The sequence below is a fragment of the Phytophthora cinnamomi genome, assembly GCF_018691715.1.
Source record: "Phytophthora cinnamomi strain GKB4 chromosome Unknown Contig37, whole genome shotgun sequence".
Taxonomy (NCBI): Eukaryota; Oomycota; class Peronosporomycetes; order Peronosporales; family Peronosporaceae; genus Phytophthora; species Phytophthora cinnamomi.
In genome coordinates, this window is record NW_027150970.1 from 823,137 (window position 1) to 848,935 (window position 25,799).

At 55.8% G+C, this 25,799-nt stretch overlaps 7 protein-coding genes across 7 annotated transcripts; 3 read left to right on the forward strand and 4 right to left on the reverse strand.

Moving 5' to 3' along the window:
* Window positions 1-1,692: 1,692 nt before the first annotated feature.
* On the forward strand, window positions 1,693-2,610 carry IUM83_11862 (Neutral zinc metallopeptidase; the record flags this gene model as incomplete). The annotated part of the gene is made up of 1 exon (XM_067936449.1): window positions 1,693-2,610. The coding sequence occupies one exon, from the start codon at window positions 1,693-1,695 to the stop codon at window positions 2,608-2,610; it is 918 nt and encodes a 305-aa protein (XP_067792109.1).
* Window positions 2,611-3,618: 1,008 nt separating this feature from the next.
* On the forward strand, window positions 3,619-5,830 carry IUM83_11863 (40S ribosomal protein S16; the record flags this gene model as incomplete). The annotated part of the gene is made up of 2 exons (XM_067936450.1): window positions 3,619-5,670; window positions 5,738-5,830. The coding sequence occupies 2 exons, from the start codon at window positions 3,619-3,621 to the stop codon at window positions 5,828-5,830; spliced, it is 2,145 nt and encodes a 714-aa protein (XP_067792110.1).
* A 1,071-nt stretch (window positions 5,831-6,901) lies between these two features.
* Window positions 6,902-7,285, forward strand: IUM83_11864 (Iojap-like ribosome-associated protein; the record flags this gene model as incomplete). The annotated part of the gene is made up of 1 exon (XM_067936451.1): window positions 6,902-7,285. The coding sequence occupies one exon, from the start codon at window positions 6,902-6,904 to the stop codon at window positions 7,283-7,285; it is 384 nt and encodes a 127-aa protein (XP_067792107.1).
* Window positions 7,286-10,874: 3,589 nt separating this feature from the next.
* IUM83_11865 (AGC protein kinase) lies at window positions 10,875-12,335 on the reverse strand (the record flags this gene model as incomplete). Its single annotated transcript, XM_067936452.1, has 1 exon — window positions 10,875-12,335. One exon carries the CDS (start codon window positions 12,333-12,335, stop codon window positions 10,875-10,877), a length of 1,461 nt encoding a protein of 486 aa, XP_067792108.1.
* Window positions 12,336-13,053: 718 nt separating this feature from the next.
* IUM83_11866 (TKL protein kinase) lies at window positions 13,054-15,678 on the reverse strand (the record flags this gene model as incomplete). The annotated part of the gene is made up of 7 exons (XM_067936453.1): window positions 13,054-14,384; window positions 14,453-14,622; window positions 14,696-14,761; window positions 14,837-15,037; window positions 15,132-15,197; window positions 15,271-15,330; window positions 15,404-15,678. 7 exons carry the CDS (start codon window positions 15,676-15,678, stop codon window positions 13,054-13,056), a joined length of 2,169 nt encoding a protein of 722 aa, XP_067792105.1.
* Window positions 15,679-16,087: 409 nt separating this feature from the next.
* IUM83_11867 (TKL protein kinase) lies at window positions 16,088-18,698 on the reverse strand (the record flags this gene model as incomplete). The annotated part of the gene is made up of 3 exons (XM_067936454.1): window positions 16,088-18,119; window positions 18,191-18,256; window positions 18,346-18,698. The coding sequence occupies 3 exons, from the start codon at window positions 18,696-18,698 to the stop codon at window positions 16,088-16,090; spliced, it is 2,451 nt and encodes an 816-aa protein (XP_067792106.1).
* Window positions 18,699-19,389: 691 nt separating this feature from the next.
* On the reverse strand, window positions 19,390-25,675 carry IUM83_11868 (TKL protein kinase; the record flags this gene model as incomplete). Its single annotated transcript, XM_067936455.1, has 7 exons — window positions 19,390-21,235; window positions 21,306-21,371; window positions 21,443-21,505; window positions 21,581-21,982; window positions 23,743-23,939; window positions 24,011-24,156; window positions 24,283-25,675. 7 exons carry the CDS (start codon window positions 25,673-25,675, stop codon window positions 19,390-19,392), a joined length of 4,113 nt encoding a protein of 1,370 aa, XP_067792113.1.
* Window positions 25,676-25,799: the final 124 nt, after the last annotated feature.

Genomic DNA, 25,799 nt, shown 5'->3' on the forward strand with positions numbered 1-25,799 from the left:
CCCGGTGTAGGATAGTTGGGTGGGCTGGAGGCCCCAAGTGCCGAAAAATGCCCCATAGTGTAATGAGGGGTATCAGAACCCGGTCCCGAAATGGGTCGGATAGCCACAGGCATCCCCACCAGAGCAAGCCTCAAGCCTGGTGTGTGGGTTCTGGTGGCTTAAATCTCTGTACAGTTGGTCGTGCGTGCCTGCGCATCGAGGGCTATAAAACGGGAGGACTCCCCGCCGAGAGCCCTTTTATAAAAACACATAATACGGATATGTGTTTTTCAGGGAAGGTTATTGATTATCCACATTTTCTCCCAATCAAACTCTTCTGGGTGAAGCTCAAGCTTTTGTTACCGCTCCAATCTGTCGTTGTCTGTAACGCAACCACGCCCAAAGCATGACCGATACTCGTCTAATAAGTTAGACCGCCGTATCCCCGTCGATTTGCTTGCTCATGCTGATCGCGGGAGTTAGGCGAGTCGCTCACAATCTTAGGCAGAATTATTAATGAATGAATGATTTACGTGTTCGCGTAACCAGTTACGCTGCACATATATAGCTAAGTGGCACCATAGCAGCATTATGAATAGCATTAAATAAGCGAGAGTGCAGCCCACCTTGGTCAGTGTGGCCTGCTGCTGGGTGCTGCTGGTTGGCTAGTCCCTACCTAACCGCCCCCTGTTCGTGTCGCCGATTGGGAATCGTTCATTTGCCACAGACGCTGCGCTTTAGTGTGCTGGCACAGCACGTTGTTGCGATAACCCACAATTGATGTGCTGCCGCAGACTTACACGAACACATATTAATACATATGGTGGTTGTGTGTCACACGTTCTCTTCTGGCCTCTCAAAATTAGGTAGTGTGTGTAGGGAAAGTGCAAAATGCCTTATCCTATTTTTTTCAAAATACCTAATTGCGGACATGCCTGAAACCACCCTAGCTCGCAGTCTATTCGCGTCGCTGCCTGTGCATTCCACCTTTCGGCGCTCTCCACCTCCTAGCACGAATGGGGAAGACAAAAGGATCAAGGAGAGGGTACCAACAGACCGCACCACAGCCTAAAGTCACTGGTGCAAACCGCTGTGTCAACACTGCCCTTGTGCAAACTAAAATCACCCCTCTACAGCAGCGACAAAAATGGATCCCCATCAAGAACCCGCAGAGAACAGCTCTAACCAACTATGCAATGGAAGGCCAACTCCAGTCGCTGCAGTACTTCTTTTGCTCGACCTAGCTGAACGCGTCGCTAGGAGTCCACGTAGCTAAGACAATTCACTTGAATAAAGTATACCACCTGCCTGCCTAAGTTGGATTTTGAGCCATTTGTATCGAACTACTTAAGAACTATCTATTTAGACCTTTCCCAAAATGCCTAATCGAGGTCAAATTAGGTAGGTAGGTATTTCTGCCTAATTTTAAGAGGCCTGCCGATGTAGCATGTACAATAACACACGCTGTGACTTGAGCGATAAGAGGTGGTCAGCGATTGTCAACACTGCGAAGAGTATTCTTAGTTTCAATATGGTATGGTAGTTGCTTGAAGCATTCTTGCGGTGATGCAAGTTGCTTCATCGCTGGAAGCGCTTCCGCTGCCGAACGCAGGACAAGCTGGAGTGAAGCCCAAGGCGCCTCTCCATGTATTTATTCAAGAAAAGCGTATTGTCATTCTCCAATTTTCTTCCTACAGTGTCACCAGCCACGCGATGCAGTCATCCTCCAACTCTTCGTATTCGTACTCCACCCGCCGTGGTCTTGCTGTCATTGCCATCGCTGGTCTTACCGCGTCATCGGTCATTTCGGCTGCTCTTTCCGCCAATGTCACCACCGGAGGCGAGACGTTGGGCGACATCACATCGGGCAGTGTTCAGTGCGTCGTGGGCAACCCGAACGCCTATGTCCTAACTGAAACAGTTGACTGGGTTTGGACGGAGCGTATGAGCAAATACGTGCCGGGCTCCGAAAACATCATCTTCGACCAGCTCGTGACGAACAAGGGATCGCTCAACTACTGTATCCGCTGGGACAGCAAGGACAGGCTCTCCAAGAGCGATGCGTCCAAGTTCGAGGCTATGCTGAACCGCCAGTTCAAGGCATGGAACCAGTGGCTCATCGGCTACGACTGCTGGCCGTACAACAAAATCAACGTCAAAATCGTCGGCTGGGCGGCACGCGATGCCTCGCTTTTCGAGTGGTCCGATGACTCTCTCGGCAAGATCTACACGAGCGACAAGGACGTCGATGGCGTCCCGCAGTGCCCGACTGCCTGCTACAAGCACCAGGAACGGGCCCTGAACTCGGACACGAGCGCGTGCGAGGGCACGCCGTTCGACATGTCGCTCTGGCCGACACAAAACATGGATGGCGGTGCCGGTGGCGACTGGGGTCAGCGCGTGAACGCTGAGAACTTGCTGGCCACCCTTGACCAGGATCAGACTTTGATCGTCTCTCACGAGATCGGCCACGGGTTCGGACTACCAGACTTCTACGAGGAGACGGACAAGCCCAAAACCGACTTCCCAGCCTGCATCATGGACTCGGGTACCGCTGCCACTGTCACCCCATCGGACGGGTGGATGGTTCGCCGCGTGCTCGAGAACATCAAGTCCCGCTACTCGTTTTAGAGTGTGTCGAACGTGAATCGTAGTAGTGATGTCTTGGTCGTGGTTCCGCACCAACAACCATGAAATGCACGTGTTCTCGCTTGTTATCGGTTTACAATTCATTCACTCTTTTTTTAACCCTGACGTATAAAGCAAAAAAGAGAGAGTTTTTTTTAGGAACTCTCTCAAGTTAAAAAGGGGAATTCCAAATTACGTCCGTAATTTTGAACTAATTCCAAAAAGCATCCGTAGAGAACCGTAATCACCATTATAGAAGGTTTTGCGCACCAACCGTACCTTGTGATAAAACTCGTTTAACAAGCACACAGATCACACCGCTATATTACTTCTACAATCCCTTTGGTAAGATGGCTCGCTGCCTTCGTGAGATCAAGGTACCGTTCTAAGAACTACACGGCAGGAAGCTGACAAAGCGCTTGCCAACAGTTCATCGACGATTTGGACAACGACAACGGTGAAGACGTATTAATGGTAGGAGAGGAGAGTGGGCGGTTGCAGGGTACTCGCTCAGCGCCCTACTACTCCATCCCACAGAGGCTCTCTCTTCTTTAGCGTACACCTTTTGTAGTATGAATGCAAAATGTACCTTGTGTACAATACCATATAATGAATGGCATCGCTGCTATATGCACTCGTAGCAATGTGACGGACCGTCACGTCAATACCATCGCAGTGGCTTACTCTAAGTTCTGGTCTAAGTGTGCCGTGGCTTATTGTCACGGCGGATAGTAATTTAACGCTACTTATTAGAGCGCCCTCCCGTTAAATACGCTTGACGGACGTACAGTATTCTGGAATTAGTCTCAACATTACGGACGTAATTTAGAATTTCCAAACTTAAAAGAACTCTCTATTTTTAATACGTTAACACATCTCAAAATACATAGGCTCGTCCTCTGCCACACCACGTGTACACACGCCGTTTTGAAAAAAAAACCGCGCGCACCACTTGGCGCCGCATTCGCATTCGCATCCGTCCGCGCACTCGAGACGTCCGTTGCGTGCGCCATGCTGAGCCGCGCCGACGACGCTCGCGTGTTCGCGAGCTCGGACGACGTCGTCCTGCGTCCGTGCAGCCGCGTGCAGCAGCATCAACAGCGACTGCGCCAGCGTCTCGCCAGTCGCCGCCAGCGCGCGTCCGACGCCGACGAGGACGAGCAGCTGCACCCGCAGCACCCGTACCGCATGCGCAAGCGCGTGCTGCACGCGGAGAGCGACGAGGACCCGCAGCAGCTCGTGCCCTTCAGCAGCAGAGAACAGCAGGGCAACCGCCCCATGGAGTTCGTCTTCCTGTCCTCGGGCGAGATCCGCGCGCGGGAGGACTGTCCGCCCGGTCTGGGGCTGCCCAAGCTGCAGCAGGAAGCCTACAGTAGACAGAGCAGGCTGGAGTACCACGCAGTGGACGAGGATTCGGACAGTGACGAGCAGGAAGAGGAGGAAGAGGAGGAAGAGGAGAAGTATCGGCAGACTCGACCGAAGCCGGTGGCTCGACAGCCCCGTGAACGACCGGTATCTTCGCCGTCGTGTTCGTCGGGGCGGTCGGAGTCGGAGTCGGAGGATGCTGATGTGTCGTCGGGGGACGAGAGTGAGTCGGTGATGGCGTCCGAGGACAAACAGGTGCAGCGATCGCGGAGCAGACAGGTTACTCGGAATGCCGAGAGTGGAGTTGGAGGGCGGAGGGCGAGAAGTAGCGTGAAAAGCACGCCGACCCGACCGTTGAAATTGGACCATCTCCGTATTGAGGAGGAGGAAGTATCGAACCGCGCAGCGGGTCGTCCGCGTGCTGCTCAACGCAGGAAAACCTCTCGGGAAGAGAACGCGCCGTCTAGTGTGGCTACATCTCGTGAGTCTAGGCAACGGCCGGATCCTCTGGATCAAGTGTCGCAGTTGGAGGATACACACGACGCGCCCACTCGTCGAGCCAAGAGATCCCCCAAGATGGAGGTTGGCCATTTGGTGACTGGAGGTACAACTGCGAAAGCCAAAGGCAAAACGACTTCCAGTACAACTGTGGAGGAGAAGATGATCGAGCGGTTGGAAGCAGAGCTGCAGAAAGAAAAGAAGCGCGTTTTGGAGAAGATGACCCAGTTGCTGGATGAGCAGGGCAAGAACCAGCAACTTCGTGACCAAGTTGAGGCACTGGAGGCACAGATTGCTGCGAAGGACAGTGAAATGAGCACGAGGCTGCAGGAAGCAGCGCGTACGAGTGAAGAGCAAGTGCAGTCCGCAGAGACTGAAACATTAGGTCGTGTGGATGCACTCGAAGAACAAGTTCGTCTTCAAGAGACCAAAATTGCTCGCTTGAAACATGACAAAGCCCAGCTCAAGAGTGCTGTAAAACAGCTGAAGGCGATGGGGGCAGATCCGTCAAATGGTCGTGCCTTGGACGATAACGATGCGGAAACCTTGAAAGCAGAGGTTGATAGCATCACTCGGCGTCTTCGCGAGTTTTTGGCGAAGGTGGAACACTGGAAAGCAAGTAGCAAGGAGAGAATGCAAACTTGCGATCAAAATACCGACATGCCTGCTTTGCTGGAGCAAGTATGGTCGGATTTCCCGCAGTTTGCAGGTGTACCACCGATGCAACAGAAAGGGAGCTCTCCTACCTCTGAACAGCAACAGTCTACACCTGTCGGCGATGAACAAGCGGACGCGGTTGTCTTCCTCAAAAAGCGGCTGCGTCAGCGAGAGGATGAGTTGCGGCAAACCCACGTCAAGTATGTAGAGCTGAAGGAGTTGTGTGCCAGGCAGTGCGTTCGAGAAGCTGATCTGCAGAACTTCATCAATGAACACCGCCTGCGAGGCAACCTCATTATTCGCAAGAACAACAGTGCGAAGCCCAACGGAGTGATGGATAACCAAGAGCAGGTGCATAATAACCACCACAACGAGCATCGGCAGAGCGCCAAGTTGAAGATGATTTCGAGCCGAGGGACTAACACACCGTCGCCTTTCAACGAGCGGGGTGAGGATGAAGAGGACTTCGTCAACGACGAGTACTCGGACAACCAGGAGGACAACGACAACTACGACGAGAAGGACGACGACGACGAGTACCCGGTGCGGACTCCGAAGATTTTCGTTCAGGTTGGGCGTGACGGTGTCTACGAACATGCGTCGCCAACAGATTCGGCTGTGGCGCAAAAGCTCGCAAGTGATCGGAGCCGAGGAAAGCGCAAGCCACAAGCAAAGCAGCAGCGAGTCGAGCGTATCCGATTAGTGCCATCGCCCAGTCTGGCGCAGCGGTATGAACGGGTGCCCACACCAACGACCACCGCTCCACGGAGGAAAAAGTCTGCACAGCCGCCAGTGACACCTCAGTCTTCGGTGCGGTCGTATCCACCACAGCTCGGGGAATGTCCGCCAGGTTGCGGTAGTCGCCTTTCTTTCACGCGCAAGAAATCGGCATCAGTTGCAGCACGAGCCAAGCCAGCCAAGAGGCCAGTAACGACGACAGCGTCGAAAGGGGCCATCGGTGTCATTCGCCCGTGGATGTAATCCGCTAACAGCGCTCATTTTGAACCATTTTGTTGCCCCAAACATGTGATTCAGAGTCAAGCAACTGCAGCATGCACGTCGCGGCTACATGTAGCAAGCTTGCCAAACTCGCTGGAAATCGAACGAAGGTATTGGTCACAACGCCGAGTCGGCGTCAGCATACTAGGCTGCTTGGAGGCCCCGTGGCTTTGAAGCCCCACCATTCGGTCGAGAACTGTACAAGTTGCCCTCGCCACGCTCGGCAAGATTCTTTATCCTGACGTGTGTAAGAAAAGCGTTTTTTTGCTCGCTTTTTCTTTTGGTGGCGCTTTTTGGTGGCGCTCTTTTCTGGCGCTTGTAACGCTTGTTTTCGGGTCTATTTTATGGATTGCGTCAGATCTGGAGGCGTGATTTCGGGGCACCCATCATGCCTCTGTAGATCAAAAATCGCGACGTTGTTAAGTACTATGACAGTCTAAATAGCACAAACGCGTTTGAGTCTGTCTACCGACTTCAAGGTGGATCTAGGGAGGCGCACGATGAGTGCCCCGAAATCACGCCACCGTCTAACCCAATCCCGAAAATAGATCCGAAAACAAGCGTTAAAAGCGCGTTTTTGTGCCAGAAATGCGTCACCAGAAGAAAAAGCGAGCCGACTCTAGGTACCGCAAGGCCCGCCGACATGTTCTCGAGCGGTGGCTCGCTCAGTACGCAATTGGACGCCTAGCGCGAAGGACCCACAGCCACAGGCATAGCTGACTGCTATTACACGCACCCAAGAACACTCACACATATATCACCTACAACTGCAAGCATGCTCTCCTCCCAACTGCTGAGCCGAGCCGTCCAGCTCCAGAGCCAGGTGCCACTCGGCCGACTGGCGGCGCGATGGGCGCCCGCCGTCGGTGTGATGCTCGCGCGCTCGCTGCAGACGTCAGCACGGCGCGCCATCACCAAGAGCTGCAACGTGGAGGACGTGCACGTGGCCGAGACGGAGAACGAGGCCGCCAACGAGTTCCTGGGCGTGCGCTTCAACGCCGCCAAGATCCGCAAGTACAGCGCCGAGCTCGAGGTGGGCGGCCGCGTGATCGCGGGCGGCGACTTCTGGACGCCCACGGACGCCGCCAAGGCCTACGACCGACTCGTGGCCGCGCACGGCGACGAGACCATGCCGCGCAACTTCAACGGAGGCCTGTGAAGCACTGAGACTGGAGGAACGAGGCAGATTAATGATAGCAGACGTGCGGATTGCCGGGCAATGTTTGGCCTAGTAAATACACACACCATTGATTTATTGTACGCGCGGCACGCCTACCTTGTTTAGCCTGCCGCGAGAGCATCTTGCTCAGCGCTTGCTTGCTACTACAGCTCTCGAATCCGAAAGGGCAAAGCGTTTCCTCTGCTTGGTGGGGCTTCAAAGCCACGGAGGGTTTTAGCTCCAAGCAGCCTGCTGAGCGACTAACGTTGCGTGGAAGCTAACCGATCTGCTCCGATCACGGCTACGCCGCCGATAAGAGACTTCGGTCGAAGCCCAGATCATGAGGCAGGCCGCGTGCGCTCGTCAGGTCTTGCGGCGTGCTTCTCTGGTTAGCTCTGGATGTGTGTGTGGCTGCGGTGTGCCTGACTTTGCGGCTGATGCGGTCTTCTCGAACTTCTCCTTGCCGTAGGAAGACAGTTGAGGTGCATTGTCGATGCAGCTATACTGAATTGGCTAAGCAGAAAAGTACCCCCTTCCTCCCGATCCCCTCATCCTGCAGGTGCTGACAGCGCTGGACCATGACAGCGCAGCGACGAAGACGAAAGACAGCACCCGCCGACAAACATCCCCGGTCCATTGCCGGCTGACGTGTCGCATCAGACGTACTGATCGCGACGCGCTTCTTTCGCGCGCGCGCAAGTGTGAAACTCGGACCGCCGACAGCTCGATCGCGCCCGCGCGCTTGCCGCTCCACTCGGACTCGAGTTGGACAGAGCCCTAGGTTAGTTCTAGTCGCGATGTGGTGGCTAGCCGACCGCCTAGGAGCTTGAGGCTATTGAAAACACTGGCGCGTCCAAGCAGCTTCGGTAGTCGAACTGAACTGAACTACAGTGGCTGTTGCCGTTTCAAACTTCAGCTTGCTACGTTGAAGTTCCGATCTTGAAAAGACGCGCGCCTCCCGAAATTAAGGTGTGGCGTTCGAAAAATGCACTTTATTTAGTTTCGGGATCGAGAGCTCATCTTTTTAAAGATGGCTTTTAAAAAAGCTCGATACCTAATTAGGTCAGTACAGATCGATTTGGTCAGCCCAAATATGCGATTGCTACATGCCGCGAAGTCGCCAATTAGTATTGCGGTGCCAAACAGAATACCCCCTGTAGAATCCGATCATCTCGTTGACTATACAATTCCTAGTGTACCTACGCCAATTAGTATACCTCACGTTGGCATCCTAGAGCACGACTTGCGCTGCGGAAATATTGTCACTTTTCAATTCACTGTCAACAACAAGCACCTGCACCAACCAACCAACGCCACCATGCCTGGATCCCGCCTCGCCAAGACCATGTCGGAGAAGAAGGAGGTCGTCACGTGGATCGAGGAACACCGAGAGGTCCCAGCAAGGGCTGCCACGCACTTCCAGAACAAGCGTGGGTGGGAAATCTGTTCGGCTCAAATCCGATATTGGTGGAAGCAGAAGGAGTCAATCAATCAATGTGCCTGCCGACGTTGTTACTCGGTCTGCGGCAGCGGCAGGATTCGCTCCCTGTTACCAAGATTGGCACATCAGTCGCCATGACGTCTATGGAGAACTATTTTGCCGCAAGTAGCTCTCTCGCGACGATGATTCCGATGACAATGATGTTGAAGAGGATCTTCTCGAAAATCTGGACGAGTTCACGATTTGGGACTCCGAGGATTCCGTCTAGGCAATAGTTTACCTCCTCCTAATTGTGTACCTTGCTAAGAATGAAGTGTGTTCAATTCGATTGTATACAGTGCACTAATTGGCATTTTCCGTTATATATCACCGACTTCGCGGCATGTAGCAATCGCATATTTGGGCTAACCAAATCGATCTGTACTGACCTAATTAGGTATCGAGCTTTTTTAAGAGCCATCTTTAAAAAGATGAGCTCTCGATCCCGAAACTAAATAAAGTGCATTTTTCGAACGCCACACCTTAATTTCGGGAGGCGCGCGTCTTTTCAAGATCGGAACTTCAACGTAGCAAGCTGAAGTTTGAAACGGCAACAGCCACTGTAGTTCAGTTCAGTTCGACTACCGAAGCTGCTTGGACGCGCCAGTGTTTTCAATAGCCTCAAGCTCCTAGGCGGTCGGCTAGCCACCACATCGCGACTAGAACTAACCTAGGGCTCTGTCCAACTCGAGTCCGAGTGGAGCGGCAAGCGCGCGGGCGCGATCGAGCTGTCGGCGGTCCGAGTTTCACACTTGCGCGCGCGCGAAAGAAGCGCGTCGCGATCAGTACGTCTGATGCGACACGTCAGCCGGCAATGGACCGGGGATGTTTGTCGGCGGGTGCTGTCTTTCGTCTTCGTCGCTGCGCTGTCATGGTCGGCGCCTGCGGGACGAGGCGGCAAGGTGTGACTCGCTACGTTTGTTGTTACTGCTCAACAAATTCAGCATAGCTGCTTCCACAAGGCCAACGTCAACTCGCGACCTACGGCAAGGAGACGTTCGAGAAACCGCAACCCGCGAGATCAGGCACACCGCAGCCGCATATCCGGGGCTACCCAGAGCAAGGCCCACGCGGCCTGCCTCACGAACTGGCCTCGACCGAAGGCTCGTATCAGCGCTCTCGTAGCCGTGACCGGAGCGGAATTTGGCCATCTCCTAGTGGCAAATGTAACGTTAGTCGCTCAGTAGGCTGCTTGGAGGCGGAACTGAAAGCCTTCATGGCTTTGAAGCCACACCAAGCAGAGGAAACGCTCTGCGCTTTCGAATTCCGACAACAACGACGTACTCATGCCAACGTGCTCACACCGCTTTTAAACTTACATCCACATCCACGAGCTTTGAATTCCTCGTGTCAAATCGTTTTTACTCCAAAAACTACGAATGTGTAGATGAGAAGCACGCTCTGTTGGTCACGATTGCAGAAGCAACTCAAGTACCTTCATGCCCATGGGGGTGCGGTAGATGTTGTTGGTACTATGGTCGTAGTGGTGATCTCGAAAGCTTCTCGCGCCCTTGAGCAAGCTCTCTTCGGCAGGTGCATCCCGGTCTCCGCCACGCGCACTTCAGTCCTACTTCGCGATGGCAACCAGCCACCACCTTGTGGTGGTGGAACATACAGAGCTTGTGGAGACTGCCGTCGAACTTGGTGGTGCGGGGACGTGGGTTTGGTATCAGTACACAACACAGCATGGAGACCGGCGTAGCGGGAGGTGCTTGGTCGAAGATAAGGGGGATGCTGATCGACGTGGTTGAGTAGATTTGAGTAGCGCGCTGGCTGCCTTAGTGTGGGATGAAGTTGATCGGAGAAGCGATACTTCCGAAGTAACTTTTAGTAGGTTGAACAGCTCTTCCGAGCAAGTAAGAGATTGCTCGCTTTTAGATCGATGTACGTGAAGGACCAACAAATGGTACATGTATAGCAGCAAGCACACACGATAGATGTCATCGGTTATTGACTTTGAGCTCGGATCGAGCTGCAGTCTATGGAGTCCTACTTGGTGTCTTGCGCACATGAATTGTTCTACTGGATCGCAATAAATATACTTGACTCTCTCTACGCTACTACTCGCACTGTGGCGAGTTCACAAAGTCTGCACTCTGCAGTCTGGGGTTAGTACCCGAAATCCGAGTCGGCGTCGCTGCCGTAGTCTAGCTCCTCTTCCTCTTGGACACGCACGAAGAGACTTGTGTCGAATGGTCCGTCCAGCCTTGGAACAAATGGAGCTTCCACCTGTCGCGCCTCGAGTTGTTGCCAACCCTGTGTCGACGGGAAGTAGCTGCGGAAGAATGTGGTCTTCCGCATCTCAGCGAACGACGCGAGCCGCAGCGCAGGGTCTTTCTCCAGTAATTTACGGATGAGAGAACAAACGTTGGCGTGGCCTTGCTCGTAGTCGTCCGGGAACTCCACAGGCGCTGAAATGATGCGGCGACCTTGCTCCCGAGTGTTCGCGTGATAGAATGGCGTCGTACCGAACAACATCTCGTAAAGTAAAATACCGAACGACCACAAATCCACTCGCTGGTCATAGGGTTTGTGCTGTAGAATCTCAGGTGCCATGTATTCTGCACTTCCACACATAGTCGAGCTGCGTTCGGAAGTCCTCGTCGCGTTCGGCTTGGACAGCCCGAAGTCGACGATCTTCGGGTACCCATCGGCGTCCAGCACGAGGTTCTCCAGCTTCAAGTCCCGATACAACACACCTTTTCCGTGCAAATACTCCATTGCAGACGCCACACAGGCGGCGTAGAACGCCACGTAGCGCTCATGCAGTCCGCCATGCGAGCTCCGCAGCTTCTGCTTGAACAAGAAGTTCTCCAGCGTCAAGCTGTTGCGACTCATGGCCACACTCGTCCCTCTCCTCTGTCTGCACTGCTCCTCGTCCGACTCGGACCTAGTGGTGACAGCATCGGATGCCTCGGGTTCCTCCTCCACCTGTCTGGTCCTGCTCGGCCTCCTCCCAACGTCCTCCTCCTCTGAATCTTCACAGTCCTCACTCTCCTCCAAGTGTCCGTCGTCGTGCGTGTACACCAAGCTGTAGATCTCTCCCCCGGGACAGAACTCCAGCACGAAGTACAGTGCGTCGTTGTCCTGGAAGGTGGCATAGAGCTTGGCCACGAACGGGTGCGCCAGCCCCAGGTGCACGCTCTGCTCTCTCATGATGTTCTTCTCCTGGTGCAGCTCCTGCACCAGTTGCCGCGCCAGCACCTTGACGGCCACGGTCGCGCCCGTGTCCAGGTGTCGCGCCAATTGCACCGTGCCGAAGGTGCCTCGGCCCAGCACGTCCAGCAGCTCCAGCTCGTGGACGTCACTGGTCTCGTGCAGCTCCGACTCGAAGGAGGGCGTTGCAACGGACGAGCGCCGCGCCGCCTTGACGCTCACGGCCGCCAAGTAGCTCGTGGCGCTGCTGAAGCGCTTGGCCGCGTCCTGCGCCGAGCTCTTGCGCCACGTGGAGGCCGAGAAGCGCTGCTGCGCGGGCGTGGGCGGCTGCCTGGTGACCAGCGCCCGGATCTCGCGCATTTTGCGCCACATGGGCGCCATGGACGGCGGCTCCACGGCCGGAAAGACCCGCATCCGGTGCGGCTGGAGGTCGAAGGGGCGAAGGTGTCCGCAGGCCGATAGCGTTGTGGTGCAGTGGCCGTTATTGGCGACTGCGTGCATAGAGCCGCTGCGTGGTGTGCGACTGGTGTGGCAGCACGGTTCTACGCACGTTCGACGCACGTGCTGAACGTGCTTCACTTGGCGTTTGTATGCGATGCGCCTGTCGCTGCACAAAGCGGTCTTTACCGAGTCTTTCACCAGCGAGTGTAGCCATGTCATCCTGGACAGGACAAGCTGGTGCGGTGCAGTTGGTGCAATCGGTGCCTGCCTGCACCTGGCCTTCCTTGGTCTTATGAGTCCAGCAGCAGGCGGACGTTGCAGCTCAGCGAAAGCCAGCCAGCGTCACGTGGCAGTATCCGACAGGAAGCTGTCACTGCCTCCGGACGCCTTGCACCTAGGTGGCGATATCCCAGACAAGCGAAGTGTGGCATGAAGCTGTCGCTGTCGTGCGTGCCGGCAACTTGTTTTCCGCTGGATACGAGACTTTCAGTGCGCGACCGGCTCCTCGGTGACGTTGAAGTGGATGAGCCGGGCTGATCTGAACCTGCATCAAATCCACTTGGCAGCAGCAGAGTGTGGGGCGGACCAAGAGCTAAAGGAGCTACTGTACCCTGCATTTTAATCCGTTAAACAGGAGCACCTTCTCCACCGAGCTGCTATTTACCAGCTCGTATACTTTCTAGCGTGGAATTTACATCATCGTCACGTCCTGGTACGCGTTGGCGATGCTGCGTAGCTGATAGTGCAGCGCGACGGCTGTCGGCCGATCTCCGGCGTCGAACGCGACGCAGCGGAGGATCAAATCGCGGATCTCCGGCGGACAGTCGTCCTCGATCGTTGGTTTGATGGCGTCCGTGCTCACCAGCAACGCGATCTTCGCGTCGGTGAGCGCGTTGTCCTCGGTTCGGTTGCTGTTGTACGGGTGTCCGCATGTGTCCATCTCGCTCAGCAGAATGCCGAACGAGAAGATATCGGCGCTTTCCGAGTACCGTTCGCCTTGTAGAACTTCAGGCGCGATCCAAGCGGTGGTGCCCATGCCGCCGGTCATGGTGGACTCTTCGGACGTTTCTCGCGAGATGCCAAAGTCGCTGAGCTTGGCTTCCCACTCGTGGTTCAAGAGCACGTTGCGCGACTTGATGTCGCGGTGGATGATCGTCGGGTCGAACGAGTGCATGTACACCAACGCTTCCGCAGTATCCAACGCGATGTCGACCTTGCTCCGCGGTTGAGAGGTCTCACCGACCCACGAAAAGGTCCGACGGCTGTCCTTTTCACTCCGTTTCTGTCTCAACAGAGTGGTCAAGTCACCCCTGGGCATGTACTCGACGATCAGAGACAGATCCATGAGGTTCGTCCACGCTAAGCCGACGAAATGAACGATCTTGGGGTGGTCCATTCGCGCGAACAAACGGATCTCGTCCATGAATCGACGCAAGAGGTCTTTGGACATGGCCTTGGGTAGAATCTGCTTGACGACCACGAGCTGGCCGTACAGCTGAGCGAGATGCACAACGCCGAATCCTCCACTCGCGAGTTCCTTCAGGATGGCGACGTCTTCAATCGGCAAGCGATACGGAATCAAATCCTCGTCGTTCCGTACGTCGTTGCTGAGGTAGCCGCTACCGGAGGATGGAGGGAGCGACACCGTGCGTGAATCCAAAGTTGTATCACCCATGGTGCGGTCTTTGCTTGAATTCAGAGCCAAAAAGCCGTCACCCTGCGAGTCTCTCCGCTGGCGTCGTTGCTGGCGCCGGCGGTACACGATAAAGCCCACGATCGCGAGGATTATCACGACAACAGCTGCAGCTATACCGCCAATTAGCCCTGCGTTGGAACTCGATCCCTCCTTAATCGTGACGACGGTTGTTCCCGATTCTCCTGAGTTTTTGTTTGTACTTCCAGTGCTGGTGCCGCCTCCATTAGTTCCAGAAGCTTTGCTGGAGCTTTTGCTTGAGCTAGTTCCAGCTGCCGAACCAGAATCATCGCTGCTAGATATCGGATACAGGCTCGAAAACGATTTATCTGCGCATGTCGGTGGTTAAGATGGTCAGAACGAAGGCATCGAAAGGTTGTAGGATGGAAAGCCTCACCGTCAAGCACACAAGCGGAAATGCTGTCCGAGATATCCGTGACGGTGCCGGACACACTTGAACAAGCATCAGAACTCAAGCTCACTGTGAGGCTGAGTTGTGCGCTCTGCAGTAGGGCAACATCGGACTTGCGGATGATGAAGCTTGTCACGGTCGTCCCGCCCAGTGTCCTAAAGCCAACGCAAGCGGAGTAGGCATCAGATTAAACTCATTTGGGTAAAATGGTTCAAGCACAGTTCGTACAGCTTCGTGAGACTCGTAGGGAAGGTGACGCCAACGATTTCTGTAATTCGGCAGTCGCTGCACTCTCTGCTCACCAGCGAACAGGCAAGGCGTCAGCGTGAAAGCCCCCAGGTGGGCTACCACAACGTATTGCGAACTTACAGGTATTGCAGGCTGTCGGGGAAAACTGCGCCTTCCAGAGTCGTGAGCTGCTGGTTCCCGTTGAGGTACAAGTACTGCAGAGAAGATGAGAAGCGGAACTTGGCCAGCGAGTCGATCGAGTTCTTGCGCAGGTACAGCTTCTGCAGGTTATCAGGGAAATTTGATGCCTTCGTGGACGTGAGCGCGTTCAGGTCCAGCGTCCTGCCATCGAAAGAGCACCGCACAATCCCATGAGCAAATCTAGGCATCCCCCTTAACCAACTAGCGAAACCTCTAAAGCGGTAAGGCCACATACAGCATCAACACGCTCGACGGGAACTCCAAGCCATCCAGCGACGTCAACTGATTGCTTGTAATATCTCTGCGCATCAGCACACACCCGTCAGCATTTTACACACCAGGCACTTCGCAATAAGGCACCTCCACCCACTCACATTTCCGTCACGGACGTCCCCACCGCCTTGAACGTCTTGATCTTGTTGTTCCACAGCCACCTGCCATCGTCACCGCCGCACGCAGCATTAATACACATTCCCCTCAATGGTATTTTGCTCGGTCTCAACGTACAGACTCGCGACTGCCGGGTAGCTCTCCACCACCTCGATGTCCACGTAGCTGGCGTTGATCATGTACTCGCCCGGGTTCTCGGAGCTCGTGGCGTCGATGGTGACCTCATCGCAATCGGAATTCTTGACCAGGATAGCCACGTCGTCAGCTCCATCAGCTGCCGCGGCCAACGTGACTTCCGCCGGTGGTGCAATGCCGGACTTCGGACATGTCGATGCTGCGTGCAGACCCCGAGGCACCGCCGCCACAACGCCAGCGACCGCCAACGCCCACATCCTCATGAACCCGTTACCGTTTTCCAGCGGATGGATGGATGGAGGAATGAATAGGGATATCGGAGACTGCCAGCAGTCCAGTCCGCTGGGTAGAAGAGCTCGTGCCCGCTGGTAACGACCGACCATGGGTGCAGTGACGATGGGGAGCGAAGTGCTCATATCCCACACGGTAGAACAGCCGGGGCACAACACCCTTCACCCTCGGCTGTATCAGTGATCATCGTGTGCTGAAGTACTGCAGCAGAAGTGCTCGACGGACGCCACACGTCCCACTTCAACGTGGGGTGTATGTCGGTCGACCGGCTGAACTTCAGAATAAGCTAAGGTAGTTGACTATTTCTCAGTTGTTACAATGCTCTGCTCTGCTGCTCTCGCTGGACTTGGCTGTACGCGACTCCATTCATCATCCTCACACATAATAGTTGACGTGGTCTCGGCGCTCCGCAGACAGCAGCGCGATGTCGTCGTCTTCGACGAGGTGTACCATGGGCGGCGGCTTCCGTCCGCGCTCCGATCGGTGTGTTGTTGGCCTGCGAGGCGGTCTGCAGTTGTTTCGGGGCATGGGGTTGGACATCCGCCCGGTGATCGCCAGGTCGTCCAGCGCGAGCTCGAGGTTGCGCAACTCGTAGTGGAGCTGCAGTGCTGACGGCCGGTTGGCCGGGTCCGAGTCCAAGCACTTGTCGACCAGGTCACGCACGCTGTTGGGGCAGTCCGGACTCAACGATGGTCGCAACTTTCCAGCACTGACGAGTACAGCGATGCGAGCGTTCGTGTGCTTGACGTTGCCTCCGCGGTTGTCGTCGTTCGGAATGCCCTCGGAGTACGGGCGTCGACAGGTGTCCAGCTCCGTCATGATCACGCCAAACGAGTACACGTCGGCCTTCTCCGAGTACCTCTCGCCGCGCAGCACCTCGGGTGCAATCCACGAAATGGTACCGATCTCCGCAGTCATCGTCTGGTCCTCCGTGAGCTCGCGACTGACACCGAAGTCCGTCAATTTGGCCTCCCACTTCTCGCTGAGCAGCACGTTGTTCGGTTTGAGATCGCGGTGGATCATCGGACTTTCAAATGAGTGCAAGTAGACCAAGGCTTCTGCGACGTCCAAAGCGAGCAGCGATTTGCACTTCAGGCCTCCTCTCTCCGTTTTGTTGGAACGGAACCATCCGTACGAGCTACGAGCTGACGGATCACGGGTCTCTTTCTTCAGCTGCTTCTGCAACAGGGAAGCGAGATCGCCGTTGGGCATGTACTCGAACACTGCGGACAAGTCCATGAGAGAGCTGAAGGTGAAGCCGAGGAACGTCACGATCTTCGGGTGGTCGAGCGTCGAGCACGTGCGGATTTCGTCCATGAAGTCGTTGAGCATCCGCGGGTCTCGAGCTCGCTCGGGTAAAAGTTGCTTCGTGACGACCTGCTTGTCGCGGAAGGTGGCTTTATATACTGCACCGTAGCCGCCCTTCGCGATCAGCTTGCCGCGCGTCACTTCTTCATGCATGAGACGGAAATGCCGCATCTCCTGGTCCGTACGAATATCGTTGTCCAAATGCCTGGCTGAGATCACCCGCGTCATGTTGGTGGATGCCATAGAACTAACCGTACTATTCATTCCCCGGCGCTTGGTGCCCACTATCGTGTCGTCCAGCTCCGAGTGCATTTCCACCTCCATCATTCCTGTGTTCAAGGTCCTATCGAAGAAAGTGTGGGCGGTCGGGTTGTTGCTGGGGACGATATCATCGACAGATCGGAATCCGGAGGTTCTATCGGCCGTGTAGTCATTAAACTTCTCGTTCGTGCGGCGGTGGCGAAACACTAGGTAGGCCACAGCACCGCCAATGATCACGAGGAGAAGCGCAACTCCTGAAATCATCGCCACCAACATCCAGCCGGAAGAAGACGAGCTGGAGGAAGAGGACGTCTCGATAGCCTGTGAGCCATTAGGTAGAGGTGGAGCTCCGCTTGAGTCACGTACAGTTCCAGGGATAACATACTTGCTGTTGTAGACGGCATCGGGCAACACGCAGACTGACACGGACTGCACCACCTCCTTCGTAGCACTCGAGTCACTGCAACTGGAGCTCGAGACTGTCAGCTTGAATGTGCCAAGCGCCGCGATAAGCGGCTCCGATGAGTTGGCGATCTCGTATGAGTCTATTGTGCTGCCTGAGAGATCGAGGGCAGTCAGCGTCCCGGCCGCTGGCAGCGTCATACCTGATAGTTTCTGGACGCCGCAGTTTTGGCACGAATACGCCTCCAGTTGAGCCGGCATTTCCCATTTGGAGAGATCATGAATTGTGTTCCCGCTCGTGTCGAGCGTCACCAGTGTGTCGCTGAAGGTGAAGCCGGTTAATACGATGATGCCGTTGGTTTTCAGAGACAACGCTGACACGGTGTCGGGGATCTCGCCGCTGTCGACACCGACGATGGAATTCCCGTCCAAAACACTGCAAAACAAAGCGCATTCAATGTCAACGCTGGGGATGGACTATCAACCACAGCAGCGACTCATACGTACAGCTTAGTCACGCTGCTAGGGAAGGTTAAGGCGTCCACGCTGCTGAGACCATTCGACGACAAGTCCCTGTTCGAAGCCAAACATAAAGTGCCACACAAGTCAACCGCTTCGATCGGACAGCAAAACCAAACTTCAGACTGCGAGGTACTACGCACAGTGTCTTGACGGTAGCCTGGGTGTCCTCATAGATACTAGTGACCTCGTTCCCGGAGAGCACGAGCGTGGTCACATCCGGGAAGCTGGCGATGGCCTGAATCTCCAAGTTGCTCGCATCGATCGTCGTGGTTCCGTTGCTGGACGTGGAGCTGATCTTGACGACGGAGCAGTTGGAGTACACGACCTCGGCGTTCGACGCGGTGTTATCGCTCCGTCGCAGCGTGGCGAGTGTGGGCGCTGGTTTCACGCACGCGTTCGTCTGGAAAACCCGCGCGGTGCTCGGACTCACCAATACGGCCGAGATGACGCCAAGCACCGCCAGTCCGCACCGCGGAAGACGTGTCCGTCTCATTTGAAGTGTACGTCCCGCTCACGTGCCCGCGCGACGTCGGGGCTTCCTAACGAGATCACGTTCGAATGTAGCAAACTGAAGCCCCACAGTGCGCAGTGCTCGGTTTTTGATGCGCGACACAGGGCACAGTCCGCTCCCCATCCGAAAGTGCTCTCTTGAGGCCGGTCCATGCAATTTGCGGGTTGTTACGTCGGACAGCAGGCTTCCACCTTCCTCCAGAGAAACCCCACCACAAAAACACCAGGCGGAGACATGCAACGCTCGGGGTTTCCAGCCGCCAGTCGCACCTCGCGATATTCATGTTGAGGTGGGTCCACGCAACACTTTGCTCGAAAACTAAAAGCACCGGCCTTGACGACAGCGATTTACCGCATGTAAGGAACAGCTACAGCTGGATTAAAGATGCCTACCCCGGTCGTTTACCAAGGCGACATACAGTCCATGGTGCAGCACTGTACATGTATCGGCGACAGACTCAATTTCAACTCCACCGGATCTCCCAAAGTGGTGGCAAGAGCCAACATGGAAGACTAGCAGCATACACTACAGTGTCAGCATGGCAAAATCCTTATTAAATAAATTGAAAGGCACTCCCCAGCCTCGTGAGGCCCCTCTATCTGCCCCAATTCCAGTCCTCAGACTCGACTCTCGACTCTTGATCCATTCACAGGTTTCCAACATCACCATCAGTTCATGATGAAGGGCGGAACGGACGGTGACCGGAGTGGCCCATGCTGCTCGCCTTGGATTGAGTCCGCGTCATGCGTCTCGCAGAAGCGGCCAGCTCCTCCTCGCCGAGTTCCAGGTTGCGCAGCTCGTAGTGAATTTGTAGAGCCGACGGACGATCCTCCGGATCGAACGTCAAGCACCTGTCCACCAAGTCGCGCACACTGCGTGGACAATCTGTGTGCACCTCGGGTCTCAGAGATCCGGCACTCACCAACACCGCGATGCGAGTGTTCGACGTCTTGTTGTTGCCGCCGCGGTTGCTCTCGCCCGGGATGCCCAGTGAGTACGGTCGGCGACAGGTGTCCAGCTCCGTCATAATGACGCCGAACGAGTACACGTCGGCCTTCTCGGAGTAGTGCTCGCCACGCAGAACCTCGGGGGCGATCCAGGACACCGTGCCGATCTCCGCAGTCATAGTCTGGTCTTCATCCAGCTCGCGACTGATTCCAAAGTCCGTGAGCTTCGCCTCCCAGGTGTCGCTCAGGAGCACGTTCTTGGGCTTCAAGTCGCGGTGGATGATCGGGCTCTCGAACGAGTGCAGGTACACCAAAGCTTCGGCGATGTCGAGCGCAATGAGGGACTTACACTTCATGTTCTCGCCTTCGCCGACCGAGTGGAACCAACTGTAGCCGTCACGGGCGATCTCGTCGTGAGTTTCGCGCTGTAGCTGCTTCTGCAGCATCGTGCTCAGGTCACCGCGCGGCATGTATTCCATGACCATGCTGATGTCGAGTAGAGTACTCCAGGTCACGCCGATGAAGCGCACGATCTTGGGGTGATCCAAAGTTGAGCAGATGCGGATCTCCTCCATGAAGCTGGCCAGGTAGCGCTTGTCACGCGCACGCTCAGACAGTAGCTGTTTCGTCACCACCTTCTCGTTCTGGAATGTGGCCTTGTAGACGGCACCGTAGCCGCCCTTGGCGAGCAGCTTTCCGCGTACAACTTCTTCCTGCAGGAGTCTGCACTGTTGAATATCGTCGTCTGTGCGAATGTCGTTCAGCACGAAGTTGGCCGTCGAGTCGCTCATGAGTCCTTCGGGCATCGAGTTCGTACGGTCCGTATTTGACATGCCTGTCAAGTGCCCGGGAATGTACTTGGTCGCCTTCGATGACGACGACACGTCCGGGTCAAACTCCAGGTTCTCTGCTTCCTTCAACTCTTCGTCCCGGGCCTTTTGTCTGCGGCGGTAGATAACGAATACGGCACCGCCAAGGACACAGGCCAGCATCGCTCCCAGACAGATCATCGCCAACATCATCCAGTTGCTGAAGCCACTGCTGCCGCCGCCACCTCCTCCTCCCGCAAAATTTCCACCACTTTGATCACTGGAGGAGCCCGATCCACCCACGAGGTATTTCGCGTCGAAGTATCCGTCCGAGAGCACGCACAGGTTCATCGAGCGAGCAACTAACGGTACAGCATGGCTGTCAGTGCAGTTCGCTCCGACTGTCGTAACCACGAGGTCGTCCACAGCCTCCAGCACCGCAACGCTGGAGTTGGCAACCTCGAAATTCTCGATATTGCTGCCAGTGAGGTCCAAAGTCGAAAGCGACATATCCGCGGGGAAGACCACGCCCGCGATGATATTGATTTCGCAGTCCTGGCACCTGAACGACTGCAGACTGTCGGGGAGTTGCCAACTAGAGAGTTTCGTCATCGCGTTGTTACTTAGGTCGATGGACTGGGCTTGGTCGCTCACTGTGAAGCTCTGCAGCGACGTAATGCTGTTGTTCCGGATCGAGATCGATGTGACGGCATTCGGGATGTCGCCGTTCGTCAGGCCTGTCAGGTAATTATTATCCAAGTTCCTGCGTGTTACAAGTAAAGACGTCAGACCCGCAGATACAAATGTGGGCGGCAAGCTCAACCTCGACTTACAGGACAGTAACGCTGTCAGGAATCGAGATGTTGTTCATATTACGAATCCCGTTGTCGGATAAATCCCTGCAATCAATGAAACAAAAAACTGTCAGCATTTGGTAGATAACACGACGATCGAACCAGTGGCCACGTACAGCGTCGTGATGGAGGTGCCGTCCGAATCCTGGATGTTAGCAATGCTGTTGCCCGATAAATCCCTGTTCACACATTCCCACCAGCACGCTCGTCAAACCTCATCCACCCGTATCACGGCGGGTGTTCATGACACGTACAGCGACTCGACTTCGGGGAAGCTCTTGACAACCTCGATCCTCTGTCCGGAGGCGTCCATGGACTTAGTACCGTCGCTCTGCGTGTCGGCGCGGATGGTCAAGATGGCGCAGTCCTTGAAAATGACATAAGCTGCGCTGGAGGACGACGCGCTCTGCGTCAAGGTGACCTGCGTGGGCGGAGACGCGAGACATTCCTGACGCTGCGTCTTGAGCGCCGCCAAACTTCCGGCACTGCTGCCACTGCTACCGGACGAGTCCGACGAAGTTTGAGAGACGGTCGTCCCCACCTGTATCACCGCTAGAAGCGCGAGCATGCGACCCGGCCATCTGCTCGCCCTGGCCATTGTGAAGGTCTCCGATCCGCCCGATGCGACCTGTTCGTCCGACCTGCCGCCGTCGCACCTGGAAATTGATTGAGCAGCTCTGTGCAGTCGCTGACAAGTTGGTTCTCTCGGTGCAGCGACTCGGTCGTGCTGCCGGAGGATCAAAGACTGGAGCGGGGCGAACTGTGCAAAGCGGACGAGGAGGGGATAGGATAGTCGTGTCCGCGGGGCCAGCTGGGATCAATCCAGCCCTGCCAAAGGCGCGTAAAAGCCCGAGTCCCCATCCGAGTCGTCTTCCTCCGTTGGCGTCTATGCGCGCTGGCACACGCAGAAACTGGCGCAGCGGGCGTTCATGCTGCGAACGGTGTCGGGAATTGTTGAGCGGCTCGTGCTGCAACGATCCCCACGCCTCGAGCTTTGGCGACACCGAATGCGAGCTGACTCTTCCTCGTCGGACAAGGAAAGCATGTAACCTACATGCTTTGCATAGTGCAGCAGAGTAAAGCCTTTGAAATGCACTGCGGTGCAAGCCTGCGTAGTGGTGGGAGACTTTGGTGCAGGTGATCCTTGCACACGCTCGAAAGTTTTGCAGCACCGTCGATCTCTGGTCGTTCTCCGCGCCTCACTGTTACGTTTCTCGCGATTTCGGATGGGCATGTGCTGCACTTCAAGCTGCGAGGCGTGCAGGTCTGGTCCACTGGCCCAAACGAGCCGAAAATCTGCCCGAGTCCACCTTGTTCACACGCATTCCATCTGCCGTTAGCGCGGCCATGACGTGATACACTTACTATTGCATTATTATACAACGGCGACGTTCATGCATGTCGGCCTGGATATGTATGTTTGCTAGGCTGGCGGCTGGCAGGTGACGATTGATTCTAACGCGCGCGCGAAAGAAATCACCCACGTACGCATGCTGGATGTTGCGTCAAGATGCACGCGTTGCACTGTAGTGTAGGTGTACAGTACTGTAGAGCCTTGCAAGTCCAACATCGCACTTGCTGCTTTGAAACAAGCTGTGCAATTCAGCAAGCGTGACCGCCTTACTCCGTGTGACAGTCTGCGCCGGCCAGGTTGACTCGACGTAGAGCACGATCTCAAGACGTCCATAATCGGCGCTCGTAGTGGGAATACAACTGTGAGTCGATATCATGAATCATGCGTTGCATCTTGCAAGTTGCAAGGCCCAAAAGCCTGAATCGAATGTAAGTAGATGCACCTACTGTTTTGAGGTGTTGTCTTTGTAAAACTCCGAGTCAATTGTACAGCTATGGAATACTGCACTTGTAGCATCTCGACCTTCGCCGATTCACACCACGTTATTACTACTAGTACATAGCTATCTTGCCTTTTTCTCGAAATATTTCACGATCGACGGATTAGTCTCAGTTTGTGCTTTCGTTGTTATCAGCGAATGAGGGGATACCCGAAAGCGGCGTCAGGGAATGACGGCGAAAGGAAGCATGTCTTCGAAATGGTTGAGGCTTCGGCTGTCGCTGCTGAAGTTCCGACGCACCTTCGCGCTCATCAGCGTCCTCAGGCTCAGGAGCTGGTCGACGCAGAGGGGGTTGCTGGTTGCTCTTGAAAGCCGCAGTCGACTTGTAGGGAGACTGCGGGTCGAAGTTTCCACCTCTGGGGCTCCACACACGTGATCCTAGAGGGAGAGTATTGTCGAGGCTGGGGACGGGGCTGTCATTGACGATCTGGTTGCTGCTGGAGCTCGACGTATCTGGGGTGTCGGTTCCCTTTCGCCGACGAGGTGACCCAAGACACGTGTCCGCCGCATTCGAAGGCGAATAACTTGAGATATTGGATAGAGGCGGCGACAATGTCCCGTACATCGATTTTGCATCGCTACCGCTGTTTCGATTGGCATCGAACAGGAGGGTAGTATCCTCTCGTGAGCGACGCAGCAGCTCGGCCGAGCCGTACAAGTCGGGGGTCGTATAAGACGTAACAGTGTCTGCAGCGTCTTCCTCCTCTTCGTATCCTACAAAATCGCAGAGATCAACGGAACTAACAGACTCGGAAGAGAGCTGCTCGAAAAAGAGATTAAAAATGATAAGCAACAAGTCATCTTGTCAAAGCAGCACCAGCATAGGCGTACCGAGCTTGTGACACGGCGATGACAGGTCACAATTGTCGTCGCTGTGGACGCGACACTTTCGTCAGAGGTGCGCAGCTCATTCTGCTTGACGGGACTGTTGGCCTTCTCCTTGCTCTTGCCACCCATGACCTGACCCAGAACAAGCGCTGTTGTTTTTCGACGTCCCTTATTATCCCGATGCTTCATTTCGCTGGGGTTTTCTTCAAAACTGTTTTGGCGAGCTCGGGAGGCGCGAATGGCGGCTGTAAGACGTGGACTCGGCCTTAACGTACGCTGTTCACTAATACCAAGTGAAAGCGTGCGCAAGAGTAGTGGGGCTTGAACAGGGAACAATGCCAACTCATCCGGATCGATACCTGTTGCAGATTTCTCGTCGCCTTTGATAGGGGACAGCGGTGGTGTCGGTGTCGACACCCCAGACGGGTGCTCAGCGACCGGCATCAGGTGCTGCCTCATCCATTCCTCCTGTTGCTGTTTAAGAAGTTGCTCCTCCTCGAATTTGTGCTGCAAGATCGTCTGCAGCGACTCCTGTTGCTTCAAAATATCTCTCTGCGCCACGGGCGATGCCGGAGCTTGAAATTCCAGTACTTTCGGGACCACGCGAGGCACGTTCACTTTCCCCGCAGTTGCCGGGGCAGCGGCAGCCATTTTCTTGGACACTTGAATGCGCAGGTCATCGCGTCGGGAAGTCGGTCGGGCCCCCGCGCTAAACGGCGGCGGCGGTACTCCCGCTATCAACCCCGTACCCGGTGTAGGTCCACTACGTGGCGGCTGCTGGAACAAATTATGGCGTTGTCGTCCTGCCAGCGACGACGGTGACACCGCCGGAGAGCTCGAGTACTCTAACGGCGGCGGTCGTGCCATTTTCCCCGTCGTTTCCCCATCCGAAGACCCAACTGACGGCACCTCCGCCCCTTGCACGAACCGCGTGCGGGACCTATGGAACGAATTGGGGTGTCCGTGTCCGTGCTGGTCCAGCGGCGGCGACGGCGACCTCATGGCCGCGGTCAACGTGGTGGTGGCGATAGAGTTCCTTTTCCGCCTCCACCTGGCCCCGGGGACGGGCGACGCCGTGTACTCCGGCGGTGCCGCCACAGGCTGCACCGCATCAAAAGCTGCGGGCTCAGCGAAGCCAGGGCCCGACGTCTCGATCCTGGGCAGCCGTTGCCTGGCCTGCTGGGCCTTGGACGCCGACACGGCGGCGCCCCAGGGCGTGGACGCTCGACGCTGCGCCATTCGGCGAGCGCTCCGCGGCTGCGGCTCCTGATTGGTCTCTGCCTGCTGCTCTTCCTCAGCCTCCGGCCGGTCCTGTGTCTTGTGCGTCTGCAGCGTCAGCGCCACCTGCAGCTCTGTGCGGCCCAGCGTGAGTCTGTCGCCGTGACGCACCACCACCGCGTCGTTGTGCACGCGCTGCTGGCCGTTGAGCAGCGAGCCGCGGCTGCTGTGGTCGCTGAAGACCCAGACGCCGCGTCCGGCCGTGCACTCGAGCGTGGCGTGGGCTTCGTCCAGCTCCGCGTCGGGCGGCAGCTTCACGCTGGCGAGCAGACCGCAGCCCAGCACGATGCCCAGCGGCGGAGAAGGCTGCGACCAGAGCTGCTGCGAGTCCTCGTTGTTGTCGGACGGGCGGAGCACACGCAGCGTTATCTGCGACGGAGACGCGGCCATGGAGCGAGGACGGAGGGGAGAAGAGGAGGAGGAGGCAGGTTGAAGCGAACGGACTGCTCGAGAGCGTCGACCTTTGGCGGAACTTGAAGTTTGTATGAAGAGTGTACCGGGAAACGGGTACCAC